Source organism: Erythrolamprus reginae, chromosome 1 (assembly GCF_031021105.1).
Source record: "Erythrolamprus reginae isolate rEryReg1 chromosome 1, rEryReg1.hap1, whole genome shotgun sequence".
Lineage (NCBI taxonomy): Eukaryota > Metazoa > Chordata > Lepidosauria > Squamata > Dipsadidae > Erythrolamprus > Erythrolamprus reginae.
This window is the reverse complement of record NC_091950.1, coordinates 229240171-229258527: the sequence shown is the minus strand read 5'-3', so window position 1 is coordinate 229258527 and position 18357 is coordinate 229240171. Positions and strand designations below refer to the sequence as shown.

General features: G+C 42.7%; 1 protein-coding gene across 4 annotated transcripts in view; it reads right to left on the bottom strand.

Moving 5' to 3' along the window:
• CENPQ (centromere protein Q) overlaps nt 1-18357 on the bottom strand; it is a 28675-nt gene that overhangs the window by 9844 nt on the left and 474 nt on the right. For 3 of the 4 annotated variants that reach the window (XM_070732478.1, XM_070732476.1, XM_070732477.1), the window contains exons 2-6: nt 16093-16144; nt 12222-12366; nt 11535-11603; nt 6783-6912; nt 3915-4034 (exon numbers count right to left, since the gene is read on the bottom strand). In XM_070732478.1, the coding sequence (XP_070588579.1) occupies nt 3915-4034; nt 6783-6912; nt 11535-11603; nt 12222-12366; nt 16093-16120 (492 nt within the window). In that variant the 5' untranslated portion in view covers nt 16121-16144. The remainder of the gene's footprint in view (nt 1-3914; nt 4035-6782; nt 6913-11534; nt 11604-12221; nt 12367-16092; nt 16145-18357) is intronic. The other variant, XM_070732479.1, reaches the window with a different exon arrangement.

Genomic DNA, 18357 nt, shown 5'->3' with positions numbered 1-18357 from the left:
AAATTTGTTAAGCAATTTAATTACTCTTAATCAAACAAAAACAATAGGGAAAATTTATAAATTCCTTATTGCACATAAAAATATAGAACTGACCCTAAAAGATAATATGATAAGATGGTGCAAAAACATTGGTAAAGAAATTGAAATAGATACATGGGAAAAAATTTGGGTCAACAATTGGAAAATGACCAAATCAGTATCATTAAAAGAAAATCAAATTAAAATGTTTTACAGATGGCATCTCCCACCAAATAGAATAGCAAAAATGTTCCCTAAAACTTCTCCATTGTGTTGGAAATGTAAGAAAGAAATAGGAACCTATTACCATCAATGGTGGACATGTGGTAAAGCTAAAATATATTGGAAGATGATAGAGAAAATAATAAAAGAAACGGTAAAACAGGAGGTTGAAAATACCCCGGAATTTTATTTATTAGGAATTACCAATCAGACCTACAAGAAAGAAATTTTATATTTAATTATACACATATTAACTGCGGCTAGAATCACGTATGCGCAAAATTGGAAGGGGGAGGAAATCCCCAAAGAAGAAGTTATAGCAAAATTATTAGATTGCGCGGAAATGGATATGATGACAAGACGTTTAAATGATCAAGAAGATACTAAGTTTTATGAAGCATGGAACAATGTTTATAAATGGACAGATAAGAAAAAATAAGATATACAATCTATTTTCAGTTAACTTGTATTTGTTTTTACTTGGGTAATAATAATACTAACATTAATTCAAATTTATTGTTTAATGACTAAGGTAGAATTAGTTTATATATAAGAATTAGTTTATATATAAGAAATATAGTAAGAATTTTGGTTTTATATATATATACTGTATATTAGTAACAATGTGAAAAACCTTAACTCAAATTTAGCAAAAAATTTTTAATATTCAATATATATCTAATTATGTATTCTTTTTCTGTATTTGAATTTATACTTTCAAGATAAGCGGGGAAAATGTATCCCCATTTTGTGTTTAATGTTTGTATGTGTATCTGTCTATTTTAAGAAAATCAATAAAAAATATTATAAAAAAAAAAGGGAGGTGCTCCATTTCTTTGATCATACTTGTTGCCCTTTTTTGCACCTTTTCCAGTTCCATTATATCCTTCTTGAGGTGAGGTGACCAGAACTGTGCACAGTACTCCAAGCGTGGTCTCATCATCGATTTGTACAAAGGCAATACAACTTGTATCGCCTCTGTTTGAACAGAGGTACTACAACACAATATAAGGCCTTCCAAGTTGCAGCTTAGATCCGTTGGGTGGAGGGTCTGTGAGATGTTTGAATGGTTAGGATGATGCTTGGATGGTTAGGATCATAATTCTGAAGTCTTAGAGAGCTCCACTCAATCGCCATGCAGTCAGCTAAAGCCATTGGGGTTCTGGATAGACTACTGCTCCCTGGCTGAGAGAGTCGCTGGGATCCGCCATGGCAGCGCCACTGAACGCGCTTTGAGATCCACAAACCAGGCCCTCCGGGGCCAATGAGGAGCTACTTGGATTATCTCTGTTCTCTCCTCTAGGATCTTCTGTATCACCCGAGGGAGAGTTGGTAGTAGTGGGAAGGCATAGAGCAAGCCCAGCGATCAATTTCCCCAGAATGCATTTACTCCCTCCACTACCTGGCATGGAAACCAAGAGAAGAATCTCGGTAGGTGAGCATTCTGAGTAGTGGCGAACATGTCGACCTGGGTGGGGCCAAATCTCATTATTTTGTGAAAGAGGGATGGTAGCAGACTCCACTCTGCCTGCTCTACCTGTTCGGTTGAGCCAGTCCGCCTGGGTATTGGAGGTGACTGAGATATGTTCTACTGTTATTGAGAGCAGGTTCCTCTCTGCCCACAGTCCCAATTTGAGCACCTCCTGCATGAGATCCCTCGATCGGGTGCCGCCCTGATGATTGACATGCGTCTTGATGGTGATGCTGTCTGTAAGAACCAGAACATGATATCCTGATATGCAATTCCTGAAGTGTTTGCGTCCCAATGCTACTGCTCAAAGCTCTAGCAGATTGATAGAGCTAGAATGACCACTGTCCCTGGTTTATTTGCCCGTGCGAGTGAGGTGGGCATCTGTTGTTATCATGACTCTGGTTGGTTCTAGGAAGAGGCATCCCTTGAAGATTGCTCTAGAATGCCACCAGGGAGCGGCACTCTTAGCGGGACCTGGAATCTGGCTGTCGAGGTGCTTTGCCCCATTTTCTGGAACAGTAAAATGAACCACTGAAGTTCCCTGGAATGAAGTCACGCCCAAGGGGTAATGGAGATGCAAAATATCATTTTCCACAGGAGAGAAGATAGAGTGGGCAGTGGAATTTTGCATTCCTGTTGGATCTGAATGGCTAGGAGCCTAATGCTATCCTATCTTTCCTGTGAAAGGGATACCCTGCACACTATGGTGTCCACTATTACTCCCAAGTGGAGTAAGGAGGTGTCCAGAAAGAGCTGGCTCTTCTTTTCATTAATGGAAAAGCTGTGCTATTGCAGTTTGTCCAGAACAAGTTTTAGGCCATGCTTCGCTAAAGGTTTAGAGGAAGTTTACACTAGGATATCATCCAGTTAGTACTGTACCTGAAAGGGGATGGACCCGAGGTAGGCCGCCACTGCTGCTAGCATCTTAGTGAAAACCCTGGATGCTGAAAATAGACCAAAGGGTAAGGCCCTATATTGAAGATGTTTGTCTGTTTAGCAGAATCTAAGGTACTGCCAGTGGTGATAGCTAATTGGAGTATGAAGGTAGGCTCCTGTCAGACTGACCTTGGAACCTGGGAAAACTGGTTCTGGCTTGATTCCCTATTAGGGTTAGGATAGGCTTTTTGGAGGGTTATTTGGGTCCCCTGTTCAGGCAGACTGAGATTATCTTCCCAGGTTATGGGGCCGGGGCTCGGGAGTATGGGGCTCTGAGGCATGAGTGGCAGAAGCCTGATCATATATTTTTTGAAGCCATTTATGTCTTCTCTTTTCAGCGTTCTCTGTAGCCTTATCCTTCTTAGAAGATTGTGTTTTACTAGGGGATGGCGGTGGGGGGTGGGTGAAGGATCTCCATCCCCCTCCCCCTCCGGATCAATATGTTTTAATTTGGGTTGCCGCTTACCCTGCGGCTTCTCTAGTGCCAGTAGTATATCCCATGCTTTCCCTTCTAGGAACTACCAAAATGGCCACCAGACTACAATCCAAGATGGTGGCTGGCGGGAAAATTCAAATGCTACGGGGGCCGACAGGAGCAAACCCGCGATGTTGAGGCATCTGGTAGTCTGAAAATGGCTCTGATCACTCTCCGGGAAATTTAGTGCAAGTGGAAAGGTCGGGGGAGAGATACCACGAATAGCCATTCTAGAGGTAATGAGGCACCCCCTCCTTGTGGTCTAGGACTGTATCAGGCTGAAATGGGGCTGATTGGCCGAGTCCCTTTCTCTTACGGAATGTAAGACATTTCTTTTAAACTGCTTCAGTAGCTGGTGCAAGGCTTGCAGCTGTCCGTGGGACTGCCCGCTCTCTTCCTCCCTCCCTCCGTATATTAACGCTCTACCTGGCAGACCAGGGAAAGCCCAATCAGGTCTATGCCAGTTAAATCTCTCTCTCTTGTTGCTAGTGTTAAATCTCTCTCTTGTTGCAAGCTTGTGTGATCAATGCCCCAGAGAGGAAACTCCGCGATCTCGCGGAGGAGCAGGAGTTGAGGCTCGACTGCTGAATGCTTTTTTTTTTTTTTGCAATAGGCTTGCCCAGCACTCACTTTATTTGTTTAAGGTACAAAAACAATACACTCACATATGAGCTTGAAGTCCTGTGGGAGAAGCCAAAATTCAGGAAGGGATATTAGTAGCTACGACTATCCTAGTCTGAGGACCGAGTTTCTTACTTCTCAGAAATAAATACAGTACTGGCTCCAAAATACCTTAGCTGCTTCTGATTCCAATGTTCTCAGCTCATGTTTTAATGCTTTTATTTCCTCCTGAACATTTTCCATGTTTTTATCCAATGTATTTAATGTTAAGTCAGTTTTGGTTATTTCCTCCTATGGTTAAAAGGAAAGAAGATGACAACAAATGGATTTAAAATAAGGCTATTACTGCATTTATGTTAGAATTAAGACAAATTTGATATAAGTCATAACGTTTATATAACATATTTCTTCCCTCTCTCCTTAATTATTACATGGAATCTATTGGAAAAAAATATTCCTATTAGTTAAATAGATATTAAAAAATATGTTATTTCTAATTATGTAATAAAAAGCTTCATTTAAGGATTCATATGCAGCACCTTGGGTTTCAGAATTTAGTTTTCTATTCTACTTTGGGAAGGGGGAGCTATGGTAAAGCTGTGAAATACTTTTTATATAAACTTATTAAAAGTTTATATAAAGATCATAAGAATTAAAAGAAACTAATAGAGAAAGAAACAAATGAAACTTTTAATTTGCAGAAAATACAATGATTACAAAGTTATCTTACTTCAATTACAAAAAGCTCATTCTTTTCTATTATGCAATCATCAAAGTAACAAATCATAAGTGCATTTAAAAAAATCTACAAGTTTCCAGTCAGCCATAAATATAGGTACAGTGATACCTTGTCTTACGAACCCCTCATCATACAAACCTTTTGAGATACAAACCCGGGGTTTAAGATTTTTCTGCCTCTTCTTCCGAACTATTTTCATCTTACGAACCCGCCGCCGCCGCCAAGATGCCCCGCCTTCGGACTTCTATTGCCAGCAAAGTGCCCGTTTTCGCACTGGTGGGATTCCCTTGAGGCTCCCCTCCATGGGAAACCCCACTTCTGGACTTCCGCGTTTTTGCAATGCTGCAGGGTAATCCCAGCATCGCAAAAACAGGGGCTTCGCGATGCTGCAATTTCGCTGAGGCTTCCCTCACTGGGAAACACCACCTCCGGACTTCCGTTGCCAGTGAAGTGCCCATTTTTGCGATGCTGGGATTCCCTTGCAGCATCGCAAAAACGCGGAGGTCCGGAGGTGGGGTTTCCCATGGAGGGGAACCTCAGGGGAATCCCACCACCGCGAAAACGGGCGCTTCAGCTGGCAAAAGGGATGAATTTTGGGCTTGCATGCATTAATTGCTTTTCCATTGATTCCTATGGGAAACATTGTTTCGTCTTACGAACTTTTCACCTTACGAACCTCATCCTGGAACCAATTAAGTTTGTAAAGACAAGATATCACTGTATTGCCTTTCAAGGAAGCAAAATCAGTCATGTTTTTCAGTTGCTTGTCCATTGGTTTCAAAATATTAGCCTCTGGTTTCAGTTAGAAATGAAGGTTGACAAAGTTAAAAAAAATAAATTTGAAGTATAGGAAGGAGAAAAAGAGAAGGGGGGCAGGAAGAGGAGGACGGAAGAAGAAAAGGAGTGCGATAGGGGAAAATCACAACAATGGAAATAAGGCAATCAACAATAGTAGGTGTAATTTAATGTAGCATCTGCTGCTGAATTGGCAGGCATAACTATGGGTATGACCAGTGGCAAGAGTAGTCGCAACTAGGCAACAAGATGCTTACTAAGCAGCAGATGCAATGGGTGAGTAGGAATGTAGGCATAATTGACAGGTGCAACCAGTGGCAGCAGGAGATGCAAATGACACTATGTTTTTCAAGGGCAACAGCAGCACAGCATTGGGTACAAAAAGGAACTTAGTGTGGAGAAGATGAAGAAAAAGGAGGAAAAGTAATATGTATAAGATAAAGTAAGTTAAAGAAGCAGAAGAAAGAGAAGAAGAGGGAGAGGGAGAAGGCATGGCATCTTATTTTGGGGGAAACAGGGTAGTTTTATTATGATATTACAGATGCTTGGAGTAGTAATAATAATATATGAATGGAAATAATAAAGTCAGGCAAAATTGTCCATTGATTTTGTAGCAACTTTCTAAAATAGCTATGGGAAAATTTCATTTGTGGAACATTCCTTAGTATATCATATTAACTATTTGATCATACAATGTACAGTAATACCTCATCTTACGAACTTAATTGGTTCCAGCACGAGGTTCGTAAGGTGAAAAGTTCGTAAGATGAAACAATGTTTCCCATAGGAATCAATGGAAAAGCCAATAATGCGTGCAAGCCCATTAGGAAAATCCAAAACATTAAGGCTTTAAAAAAAAAAGCTGCCGGCAGACGAAGCTGAGGCGAACGGAGTGGGGGGAGGGAAACCCATGGAGATCCAGAGGGGAGAATGGGGCAGGACAGAGTGGAGAAAAACGGAGGAAACCCATGGAGATCCAGAGGGGAGAATGGGGCAGGACAGAGTGGAGAAAAACGGAGGAAACCCATGGAGATCCAGAGGGGAGAATGGGGCAGGACAGAGTGGAGAAAAACGGAGGAAACCCTTGGAGATCCAGAGGGGAGAATGGGGCAGGACAGGGTGGAGAAAAACGGAGGAAACCCATGGAGCTCCAGAGGGGAGAATGGGGCAGGACAGAGTGGAGAAAAACGGAGGAAACCCATGGAGATCCAGAGGGGAGAATGGTGCAAGACCGGGTGGGGAAAAACGGGGGAAACCCATGGAGATCCAGAGGGGAGAATGGGGCAGGACAGGGTGGGAAAAAACGGGAGGAACTCAAGTCTGGAGGTGGGGCATCCCAGCGGCCGGCGGCAGGTTCGTAAGGTGAAAAAAGTTCGTAAGAAGAGGCAAAAAAATTCCGAACCCTGGGTTCGTATCTTGAAAAGTTCGTATGACGAGGGGTTCGTATCATGAGGTACCACTGTACTTCATAAATTCTTAACATCCATTCTCTCTTCCTTATTTACCTTCAGATAATTCAAATCTTCTTCCATTAAAATATACTTGTTCTCTTCTTCTATTAGAACGCTTCGTACATTGATCAGATAATTCAGTTCATCCGCAGGAACTTCCAAAGTTTCAATACATTTCAGAAGCCTCCAGTAAATAAACAACATTATCATTTTATACTAATACTATCATGATTATCTGCAATATATGAAATTTATTTATTTATTTATTAGATTTGTATGCCGCCCCTCTCCGAAGACTCATACAATGAAAATATCAATCCAAATAAAGAGACAATTTGATACCAGTGTTTCCCTGAAAATAAGACCAGGAGACAAAATAGGTAGAAGGCTTATTTTTGGGGCGTAATGGCAGCACTGCTTACCAGTGCTGCCGCCACTAGGGAGTGGGGGTTGGAGCTACCCCATGTGCCCTGCACCAATTTATTTCAAGGCTCCTGCAGCCAGGCCACGCATGCCCCAACACCTGCCTCACCTTGCCACAACAGCTCTGGCAGTCCTATACAGCAGGATCCCGTATGGCCACTGGCCCGCTTCTGCTTGGTCACAACCACAATGGAGCAGGAGGCCGAGTGATGTGCCGGTGCCACAGCTGTTAGGCAGGAAGGTGGAGCTGCCCCATGTATATCACTATGGCTTACCTCAGGGCCGCTACAGCCAGATCATCCATACCCTGACACCTGCTGTGCCTTGCGGCCACAGGACCAACACACATAGCCATGACCAAGCACAATTGGGCTCCTATTGCACATGGGTGCTGGTACTGTTGGGGCATGGATGGTCTGGCTATGGGGGCCCTGAGGTAACATGGTGCAGGGCGCATGGGGTAGCTCCATCACACCTTGTGGCTGTGGCACCATGAGTAACCATACAGAATGGATGGACTGCTAGATGTGCAGGCTTTTATGTAGGACTTATTTTTGGGGTAGGACTTATATTAGGCACATGCATAAAAACATGCTAACTTATTTTCAGTCCCATGCTCGCTGCCTACTGCACCCCCCAAAATAACAACCTCCCTCCCCCCCCAGATAATAATGCCAAGCCATATTTCAGAGTTCAAAAAAATCTAAGGCCCAGTCTTATTTTCAGGGAAACACGATAGTATTCTGTGATAAATAAGAATGGAATTAGTATTGATGTAATCTTCATAGAAAAAAAAAGAATTTTACATGTTTGAATAGTGATAGGCTATAGGCTATATATAGCTAGAAAGAATTGTATTTGTTATAAGATAAAACTTGACGGAAATGTTCAAACAGGGAAAGTCACACCATGTCCAATGCTTTAAACTGTATTATTAATAAAAACATCTTTTAAAAATTCAGAAAATTTTGTAATTTAGTAAATTTAAATATCCACCATTCTCTCAAAAAGTGTTTGCGGGCGGCTTACAAAATTACAAATTCTTTCTAACATATACTTAGAAGTTACTATCAGGTTTACAAAGTAATTCAGATGATCCAGATAAATTAATTTTTCTTCATGGTAAGGTTATTTTAAAAGAATCTTGTACATTTAAAAGTATTTTTCACCTTTACAGTTCAAAAAACTAGAAAAAGTTCTTTCTGAAATGTTTATTATGATCATATTCTGTCCATGGACTAATCTGCCTCTTATTCAACTGTTTCCCTGGCTGTGGCTCTTCACCCTATGAAACACCCAAGGTCATTCACATATACCATTAGTTACCTACCAGGTGGATTTGATTTAAATCATGATACGCTGAGATGCTCACAATGCATTTTGGGTGTTCATGTATATGCGCCTCCCGCAGCACTAATTGGGCCTCCTGCACCAAACTAGAAGCTAAAACAGGGCAAGGAGGGGTGGGGCGTATATACAGAGGGGGGGGCACATGTACACATGGGACACATTGACATACACAGGGCGGGCAAATGCACAGGGGCAATGTGCAGGGATGCTCTCATTGCATTTGGGGGGGCACATGTGTGCTTTGGGCACTCAGCACCAAAAAGGTTTGCCAACACTGCACTAAATCAACTAGATTCAAATCATAATTTTTAAAGAGCAACTGTAATCTCTCTCCCACAGCAGCTCCTCCTCTAACCTGCTGTTGACTCAAGGACAGTTCCAATATTGTAGAATTTACAGCAAGCTTCCCAGTTAGCTTCCAACAAAGTCAAAGGGGGAAGCTGGATTTGTTTAATGATCATGAGCTTCAAAACTGCAGTTAACTGTGGCAATTATTTTTGTAAAATCTGGGATTACTCACTTAACAACCACCTTGCTTAGCAATAGAAATTATGGTCGTAAATTGAGACTACCTGTATTAGTTATTTTCCTACACCTGATTAAGAGGTGGTGGTACAGAAGAGAACAGCTGCATACTAGAATATTCGACATTGCAACATACAGTATGCGCTAACATATGAATTCAAATAAATATGCTACTTTTCTTTACCATTTCATCTTTTAATAAGATTAATGTATTTTATTAGGTTCTAATTGGGAAATAATTCTGATTCTAGATGCTATAGGCAGAAACATTAAATTTTAGGAGCCGATGCCATTCCAATGCTTTTTCCTTTAAAAGTAGTAAAATATTAAATGATTTCTAAAAAAAACTAATAAGTGTTAGGTGCTGTTATTGACAGCTAAACCTGAGCCATAGTTGCTCCAAAAATAACTAATACAGTTGCAGGGTACATTAAGAAGCACTGTATAAATAACATGTGACGTCCTAATTCCCCTCTATTTTGTGTGCAGTGCTTTTTTGAGCATATTTGGAATTCAGAGGAATTTCAGAAACACCATTCCAATTTCATTGCTACTATTACTTGGCTATTGACAACATAAGAAAAGAAACTCCTTTCTATTTGTACTTGATATATATAGGTAGTCCTCACTTATTAACCACTTGTACAGTGACCGTGTGAAATTGTAATAGCCCTGAACTTAGAACTTATTAGTTATGCTTACAGCTAATCCGCAATGTTCCAGATGTCATAGCTCCCATCTGGTCATGTGATTGAGATTCAGGCACTTGGCAACCAACTTACATTTATGATGTGCAACCCATATCCCATGCTCACATTATGGAGATTTACAACTCTTCCTGTTGGATTCTCACAAGCAATGTCAATGAGGAAGCTGGTAAGGTCATAAATGCTCCATCTACTCCCCTACTTTCCTGCATTGCTGAAACTTGCTCCCTAAATTTTCAGGCTGTATTTATCTTCCAAGCCCTCCCCCATTCATGCATGTTCTTACGTGGCCTGCCAGGCCCTATCCCATGGTTTATCTGGAACTCCCTGCTTTCCCCAATGCATTCATTAATTGAATACATGGATTAAATGCACATGAGGTATCTCGGGGGAAGGGGAGACCATAGGGGAAATAATGATGGAACAGGCCACTTGCTTCAAAACCACCCAAAGCCTCCCCATGTCCACTGAGATATATCATGCTCCCTTGGGGTCTCCATAGTTGCTTCTGCCTCCCTGCATCCTACCCTGCTGGGTCTGCACAGGTGAAATCTAAGCTTCACCAGCATCTGAGTAAAAGAGAAGGAGCTTGCAGTTCAGCCTGGACAAAGGAAGCAAGCTGTGCATTGATTGGTTGCCGATGCCTTCATGCACTAATCCTTGAAGCTGCCGATTCAAACTAGCCACCCAATCGCAAGCAGAAGGCTGCTGCAGTGCTGCCCACGCTGGGACCAAACAAAGCTTGCTGGCCTTGTGGCAGAAAAAACAAATCTCGCATTCTTATAGCTTCATTGGTGTCTGAGTAAAAGTTGGCCACTTTTCTGCCACATGGGTTAGCCTGTTCTAGAGCTCTTCGAATGGTAAGTGGGTGATCGGAAACAGGGTGGGGAGAAGCAAGTGGAAACAGGAGGGAGTGTGCTAGCAAAACAGACCCAGTGCCAGCAGACCTGGCAGGAGCAGGATGGGGGATATAGGCAGGGGGCATGTTGCAAGGTATCTGCTGTCCGTCGTGAGGGCAAATGGTTGCTGTGGTGCTGCAACATACGTAACTTCAGAACTGGGTCATAAAAGTTATTGAATTTGGAAGTACAGTGGTACCTCTACTTAAGAACTTAATTTGTTCTGTGACCAGGTTCTTAAGTACAAAAGTTTGTAAGTAGAAGCAATTTTTCCCATAGAAATCAATGTAAAAGCAAATAATGGTGTAAACCCAGTAGGAAAGAAATAAAAGCTCAGGATTTGGGTGGGAGGAGGAGGAAGAAGAGGAGGAAGACAGTCGCTGCTGGAGGAATGTGAGGTGAGAATTTAAAAAATCCAAAACTAAGACTTTTTTTTTAAAAAAAAGAGGGACTCTGAGGCAGCGAGGAGGAGCACGCACCTCCCATACACCCGGCACGAGGCTGCCTCCTATACACTGCGCCAGAGAAACCCAGGCGGGCGAAAAGGGGGAACCTCCCGTTCCTGTGGCTGAAAGTGGCTGCTGCTGCTATCTGCTTCCTCTTCCTTCCCATGCTGAAGGTTCCTCTTCTCTCGCTCGCTTGCTTTGTAGCTGATTGCCTTTCCTTCGCTATGGTGATTCCTTGGTTTGGCTGAAGCCGAGTTGATTCGGCCAGGGCGAAACGCCCCCTTTTGCTGTTCTGTGCCCAAACACTCCGGGAGGCAACCTCACGCCGGGTATGTGGGAGGCAGTGCAAGGGAGTCACCACAGCGAAGTGGTTTATTCTCTCTCCAAGCACCCAGAGAAAGGAAAACACACAGAGAAAGGAGTTTTGGGTCATTACTGTTTAGGTGTATTCTTTACCGTTCCTTGAGAATATTCAAGTGCTTTTCTGTTTCATCATAATCTTCTGTAATTTCATAGAGAAGAGTTCTGTAGAGAGATAATATATTAACATTTTTCATCCATATGCACATTATGTGATGCATTTATGTCTTTACCTGGAAAAAGTACTGTATTAATGGCAGGTACAAAATCATTTGCATGCCAAAATATCCTCAGTGTAAACAGGATTGATTTGTCTTGGTTTTTGAACATTACCTGCGTAATGGTTAGCATTTATATGCGTTGATTTTATGTAACATCAGATGTATTTGTTTACATGTAATTAAGTAACCAAAACCACTGTGCGAAAATTCAACTACCAATCAATACCAATTCCTTTTTATTCCAATGTGCGTTTACATGCACTCTGTGCAACTGAAACTACTGTGCAAGTGAAGATGTCGTTTGTTATTGCCAAAAATCCAGCAAATACCAGTACTGTACTGCATTTCAGAGGTGTCCATTTGGGTTAAATCAGTGCAATCAAAATTATTATGCAATTAAAGCAATCATTCAGATTTGCAAAAATTTTTACCTACCGTAATTATAAAAACCAATGTCTTTTTTCATTCCCTAAATTTTTACTTAGAATACAGTATATTATTAATAACAACTGGAATTATTAATGTAGGAGAAACTTCCTAAAATGAGATAATGAATACTTACATCATTGTCCAATGGATTTTGGATTGTAGACTCTTTTTAATTCTTTTGGGAAGTCGTTGGCATTTAATTCTTTTGGGAAGTCGTTGGCATTTCACTTTTTTTTTTGAATGAATTATGCATGTTGTTTCCAGAGTTTTTGTTTCAACTGCAAAAAGTAAGAATGCTGAAAAACTTTCACCTAAATCTGGTTAGACTGCTAGGCTCTATACTTAGACCATATATACATTATACAGTATACAGTATTTAATTTAATTTAATTTATTAGATTTGTATGCCGCCTCTCTCCAGAGTATTGTAAAATACTTAGTGTTATACAATTCAAGCAGGGGTGGGCAGCAGGCAGGACGGGGTGGAACACAGTTCCATCGGCGGAAATGAAAATGCGTGCGCAGCTCCAGCTGATCAGCAGCTGTCACTTCCTGGATTAGTGATCTCGGCTCGGCTCTCCTTTTTTGCCTGCAGCTTCTGCTGCGTCTGCAATCCTTGCTTTTTTCCTCTTTCCTCCTTCCTGGCCTTGGATGAACTTCCCTCTCTCCTGCCCGGCTCCCCTCCAGCCTGATGTGGCCACCTCCTGCCTGAGGTGCAAGCAGAAGGCATGGGTGGAAGCAGCGCTGGCAGCATTTATGCTTCTGGCAGCACCCGTTCATCTAGCTACCCAGCCTGAGGTGGGGGGGGCACCCAGGAAGGAGAGCGCAGGAAACGTGAAGCAAAATGTCACCTCAGCGAGCGAGACTGATAAGCTATACCCAGTGTGGCAGTAAAAATTTTGGCTGCCCATTACTGAATTCAAGTGAGATATTAGCTGTATTTTGTCAGTAAAAGATTTCCTTTATAAGCAATAAAGAAATTACAACAAATAAATTTAAACCAATGTGGCTAAATCCTGGACTGGTTCAAAAATATTAGGGTTTGTTTAGATTTTTATATCCGCTTTATTGCAATACAATCATGAGGAAACAACAAAAAGTATAGAATGACATCAAACAAAATCTAAAATACAGTAATACCTCATCTTACGAACCTAATTGGTTCCCGGGGGAGGTTCATAAGGCGAAAAGTTCGTAAGACAAAACATTGTTTCCCATAGGAAACAATGTAAAATGAATTAATCCGTGCAGGGGGAAAAAACGCAAAAAAACGCCACCGCCCGGCTGTCACCTGTTGAAACAGCGGGCGCTTCTCAGTGTTCTCCCAATGCCGAACCCGGAAGTTTGGCAAAAGTTCGGGTTCGGGTGGCCGTCGAGAAGCCCCGCCGCCCGGCTGTCACCTTTTGAAACAGCCAGGGGGCTTCTCGGCGGCCTCCTGAGCGCCGAACCCGGAAGTTCGAGTTTGGTGTTCGGATTCAGTAGGACGCTGAGAAGCCCCCCCGGCTCTTTCAAAAAGCGACAGCCGGGCAGCAGGGCTTCTCAGTGGCCTCCCAAACCCGAACTTTTGCCAAACTTCCGGGTTCGGCGTTTGGGAGGCCGCCGAGAAGCCCCGCCACCCGGCTGTTGTCTTTTGAAACAGTCGGGGGGCTTCTTGGCGGCCTCCTGAACGCCGAACCCGGAAGTTTGGGGTTGGCGTTCAAGTTCAGGAAGACTCTGAGAAGCCCCCCGGCTGTTTCAAAAGGTGACAGCCGGGCGGCGGTGGGTTCATAAGATGGAAAACGCTCGTAAGAGTCAAAAAATTTCTGAACCCCGGGTTCATATCTCGGGTTGTTCGTATGGCGAGGCGTTCGTATCATGAGGTACCACTGTATTTCCATATGATTTTTAATTAAGGAATTATAGCTCCATTTGGCTTCCAGTTTTCGGTTTTCTGATTTAAAATTCAATATAGCTTGCTTAGACATTTATACAATGTCTTCTCAATATACATCTCAAATAACACATATAATTGACCCTTACCTATTAGTCAATGTTTCATTTATTTCATGTCTTTTTCTTTGTTTGGTAAATAAAAGCCTAGAAATAGTTATACAGTGATCCCCCGCTCGTTGCGAGGGTTCCGTTCCAGGACCCCCCGCAACGAGCGGGTTTTCGCGAAGTAGCGCTGCGGAAGTAAAAACACCATCTGCGCATGTGCAGATGGTGTTTTTAACTTCCGCAGCGCTAGCAAGGAGCCGAAGTTTGGGGGCGGCGCGGCTGTTTTAAAACGTCGCCGCCGACATGGGGGGCTCGCTAGCACCCCCCCAAACCCCCAACCCGGGTTTGGGGGGGGTGCTAGCAAGCCCCCCATGTCGGCGGCGACGTTTTAAAACACCCGCGCGGCTTTCCAATGAGTCCCGAAGACAAACGCGGAAGTTTGACGTTTGTCTTTGGGACTCATTGGAAAGCTCCGATCGTTTTAAAGCAGGCGCGCTGTTCTCCGCTGACTCCTAAAGCGGGGAAGTTCGCCAGGAGTCAGCGGAGAACGGCGCGCCTGCTTTAAAACGATCGGAGCTTTCCAATGAGTCCCGAAGACAAACGTCAAACTTCCGTGTTTGTCTTCGGGACTCATTGGAAAGCCGCGCGGGTGTTTTAAAACGTCGCCGCCGACATGGGGGGCTCGCTAGCACCCCCCCGAACCCCCAACCCGGGATTGGGGGGGTGCTAGCAAGCCCCCCATGTCGGGAAGACCCAGGGAAGCCGCCCAGCAGCTGATCTGCCCGGCGCCATCTACGCATGCGTGCCCATAGAAAAAAGGGCACGCATGCGCAGATGGTGTTTTGACTTCCGGGTTCAAAAATCGCAAATTACCCTGTTCGCAATGGTCGGGGACACAATAACCGGGGGATCACTGTAATCCTATAGCAGTGATGGCGAAACTTTTTTTCCTCAGGTGCCGAAAGAGCGTGGGTCCATGCTAACGTGGATACGCGAGTGCCCACACTCATAATTCAATGCCTAGGGAGGGCAAAAACAACTTTCCCCGGCCCCTGGAGGCAGGAAATGGCCTGTTTCCCAACTTCTGGTGGGTCCAGTAGACTTGTGTTTTGCCCTCCCCAGGCTCCAAAGGTTCCCCTGGAGACAGGGATGGGTAAAAATGCCTCCCCCATTCCCCCGGAGGCTCTCTGAAAGCAAAACGCCATCCCAGAGCCTCTGTGCGAGCCAAAAATCAGCTGGCTGGCACACACATGCATGCTGGGGCTGAGCTAGGGCAATGGCTCGAGTGCCAGCAGATATGGCTCAGCGTGCCACCTGTGCCATAGATTCGCCATCACTGTCCTATGGGGTTCTTCTATACCTGTCAGCTGCAGTTACATGATGTCTATACCAGAAAATCTTGATACATTCTTGTAGAAATCCTCAAGATCTTATTTTATAAAAGATATTACAAAAGAAATAAATACAGATTTTATTTCATTGTTAAGTCGTTTAAATCTTGGTAAAGGGAGTAGCCACTGGATAGCAGCAATGAAATAATTATTTTCTACATGGAGAATTACTGCTAAGTGGATTTTTGCTCCAATAGTAATAATTTTATAACTATATATTTCTGATAGTTATTTGAAGCAAAGGACCCTGAGATTTTAAAATAACAATATATTTGAAATAGTTTTCTTGTTATTGTCCAACCTATGCACACAGTGCATTCAGAAAGTATTCAGACCCTTCACTATTGTCAATTTTGCTATGCTGCAGCCTGATTCTACAGTTGTTGAAATTCATTTTTTCCTCAATCTATATTCAGTACCCCATAATGGCAGGCTGAAACAGAATTTTAGAAATGTCTGTAAATAAACATGACAAATATTTTCTTTTGTGGATTTTGTTTTTTGGCTCAAAGTTTGTGAGACAAGGTAAAGAGTCTAGACGCAACAATAATTCAAAACAACTGTATATTATAAATACTAATGTGTCTTAGCCACTCATTTTCAGGGTTCTCATAGATAAGAAATGTAAAACAATACCTTCAAATGTTCCCTCTTTCTTTTCCATTTTCAAAACTAGAAGTTTTGCTTGCTATAGAAAAACATGACATTTATTTATTTATTACATTTATATGCCGCCCCTCTCCAAAGACTGTACTGTTTCTACAAATCCAATACATTAAAACAATTTAAAACCCTTAATATAAAAAATAATCATACATCTCATACAGACCATACATAAAGCGGAAACGGCCCAGGGGAATCAATTTCCCCATGACGACAGAGGTGGGTTTTGAGGAGTTTGCGAAAGGCAAGGATGTTGGAGGCAGTCCTAATCTCGTGTGTGTGTGTGTGTGTGTGTGTGTGTGTGTGTGTTGATTACAGAGGGTTGGGACCGCCACAGAGAAGGCTCTTCCCCTGGGTGCTGCCAGACAACATTGTTTCGTTGACAGGACCCAGAGAAGGCCAACTCTGTGGGACCTATTTTTTAAAAATGTATGCTATACCTTATAAACCTGCATGATAGCTTATGCTAATCTTTTTATGCATTTTAATATGCCCTCTCAATCTTGCTTTATCAATATTGTGTATACTCATTGGAATCAAGTCCTACCAAAAAGCAGGGCTTGCTTCTGTCTGAAGATATCTTTTGCTATTTTTAAAAAATTTCCTTTTTAAATAGGCAACATTTCCTTTTGCACTTGAGATGGTTGAATTGTATGTTTTATTTTGAAGATAATCATTGCACTCATTATTATTATACTGGGTCTAAAATGTTCGTTCTCTGCAATCCTATCTTTACCAAATACCATCTTTACCCATAGAATTTGATTTTATTTCCTTACTGCATCATATTGCATAATAATGAATAGCTTTAAACAGAAAGATGATTCACATTATTGAATAGGAGGAAAAAGAGAAGGAGGAGGTTGCTGCCGAAGGAAGGCGAGAAGAGGGAAATAAAAAAATAAAAATTCAAAACTTCAAGGCTTAAAAAAAAAAAAAGAGGAACTCTGAGGCAGCGAGGAGCACCCGCCTCCCATACACCCAGCATGAGGCTGCCTCCCATACACTGCCAGAGAGAGAAACTCAGGCGGGCGAGAGGGGGGAAACCTCCCGTTCCTTTGACTGAAAGGCGGTGGAAGCTGCTGCTAACTGCTTTATCTTTCTTCCCATGCTGAAGGGCTCCCCTCTTCTCACGCTCGCTCGCTTTGTAGCCGGCGCCTTTCCTTCACTGTGGTGACTCCTCAGTTTGGCTGAAGCCGAATTGTTCTGGCCAGGGCAAAGCGCCCCCTTTTGCCTTTCCGTGCCCAGATGCTCTTGGGAGCAACCTCACGCCGCTCTACAAAGCAGAGACACTGCAGCCTTGTACAGCCTTGTAAAACATCTTTGACAACATTCTGAAAGGGCTTGCCAATTGAAGGTGAGGTGGGCACGATGAAGTTGCTGAATAGCAATAGCATTTAGATCAGTGGTTCTCAACCTGGGGGTCGGGACCCCTTTGGGGGTCGAATGACCGTTTCACAGGCATCACCTAAGTCCCTGGGAAAAGACAAATTTCCCAAGCTGTTAGGAACCAAAGCTTCTATTCTGGCGCTTTGGAACATATTTTTACAATCTGACCAATCAGGCGTTTACAGTGGGGGTGTCCCTCTGACCTTCCTGCCAATCAGCTTAAAACTCTGTTTGGAGAATTGGCGCTAGACTTATGGTTGTGGGGTCACCATAACATGAGGAACTGTATTAAGGGGTCGTGGCATTAGAAAGGTTGAGAACCACTGATTTAGATTTATGCTGCTCAAAAAAAATAAAGGGAACACTCAGATAACACATCCTAAATCTGAATGAAGTATTCTCATTGAATACATTGTTCTGTACAAAGTTGAATGTGCACAACAGCATGTGAAATTGATTGTCAATCAGTGTTGCTTCCTAAGTGGACAGCTTGATTTCATAGAAGTTTGATTTACTTGGAGTTATATTGTGTTAAGTGTTCCATTTATTTATTTTTTTGAGCTGTGTGTCTATCACTTTATAGCACTCTCTAAGCAGTTTACAAAGTCAGCACATTGTCTCCAACAATCTGGGTCCTCATTTTACTGACCTCGGGATAGAAGGCTGAATTAACCCTGAGCCTGATGAGATTCGAACTGCCAAATTTCAGGCATCTGGCAGTCTTTCTCACCATCTTTGTCAATTTTAAAGTTAATTTTAATGCAAATATTTGTTATTGTCATATTTTAATGCTTTACTCTGTTGCTTTTACTTATTGTAAGTGGAGTCGCCTCTTGGCGAGATGGGCGA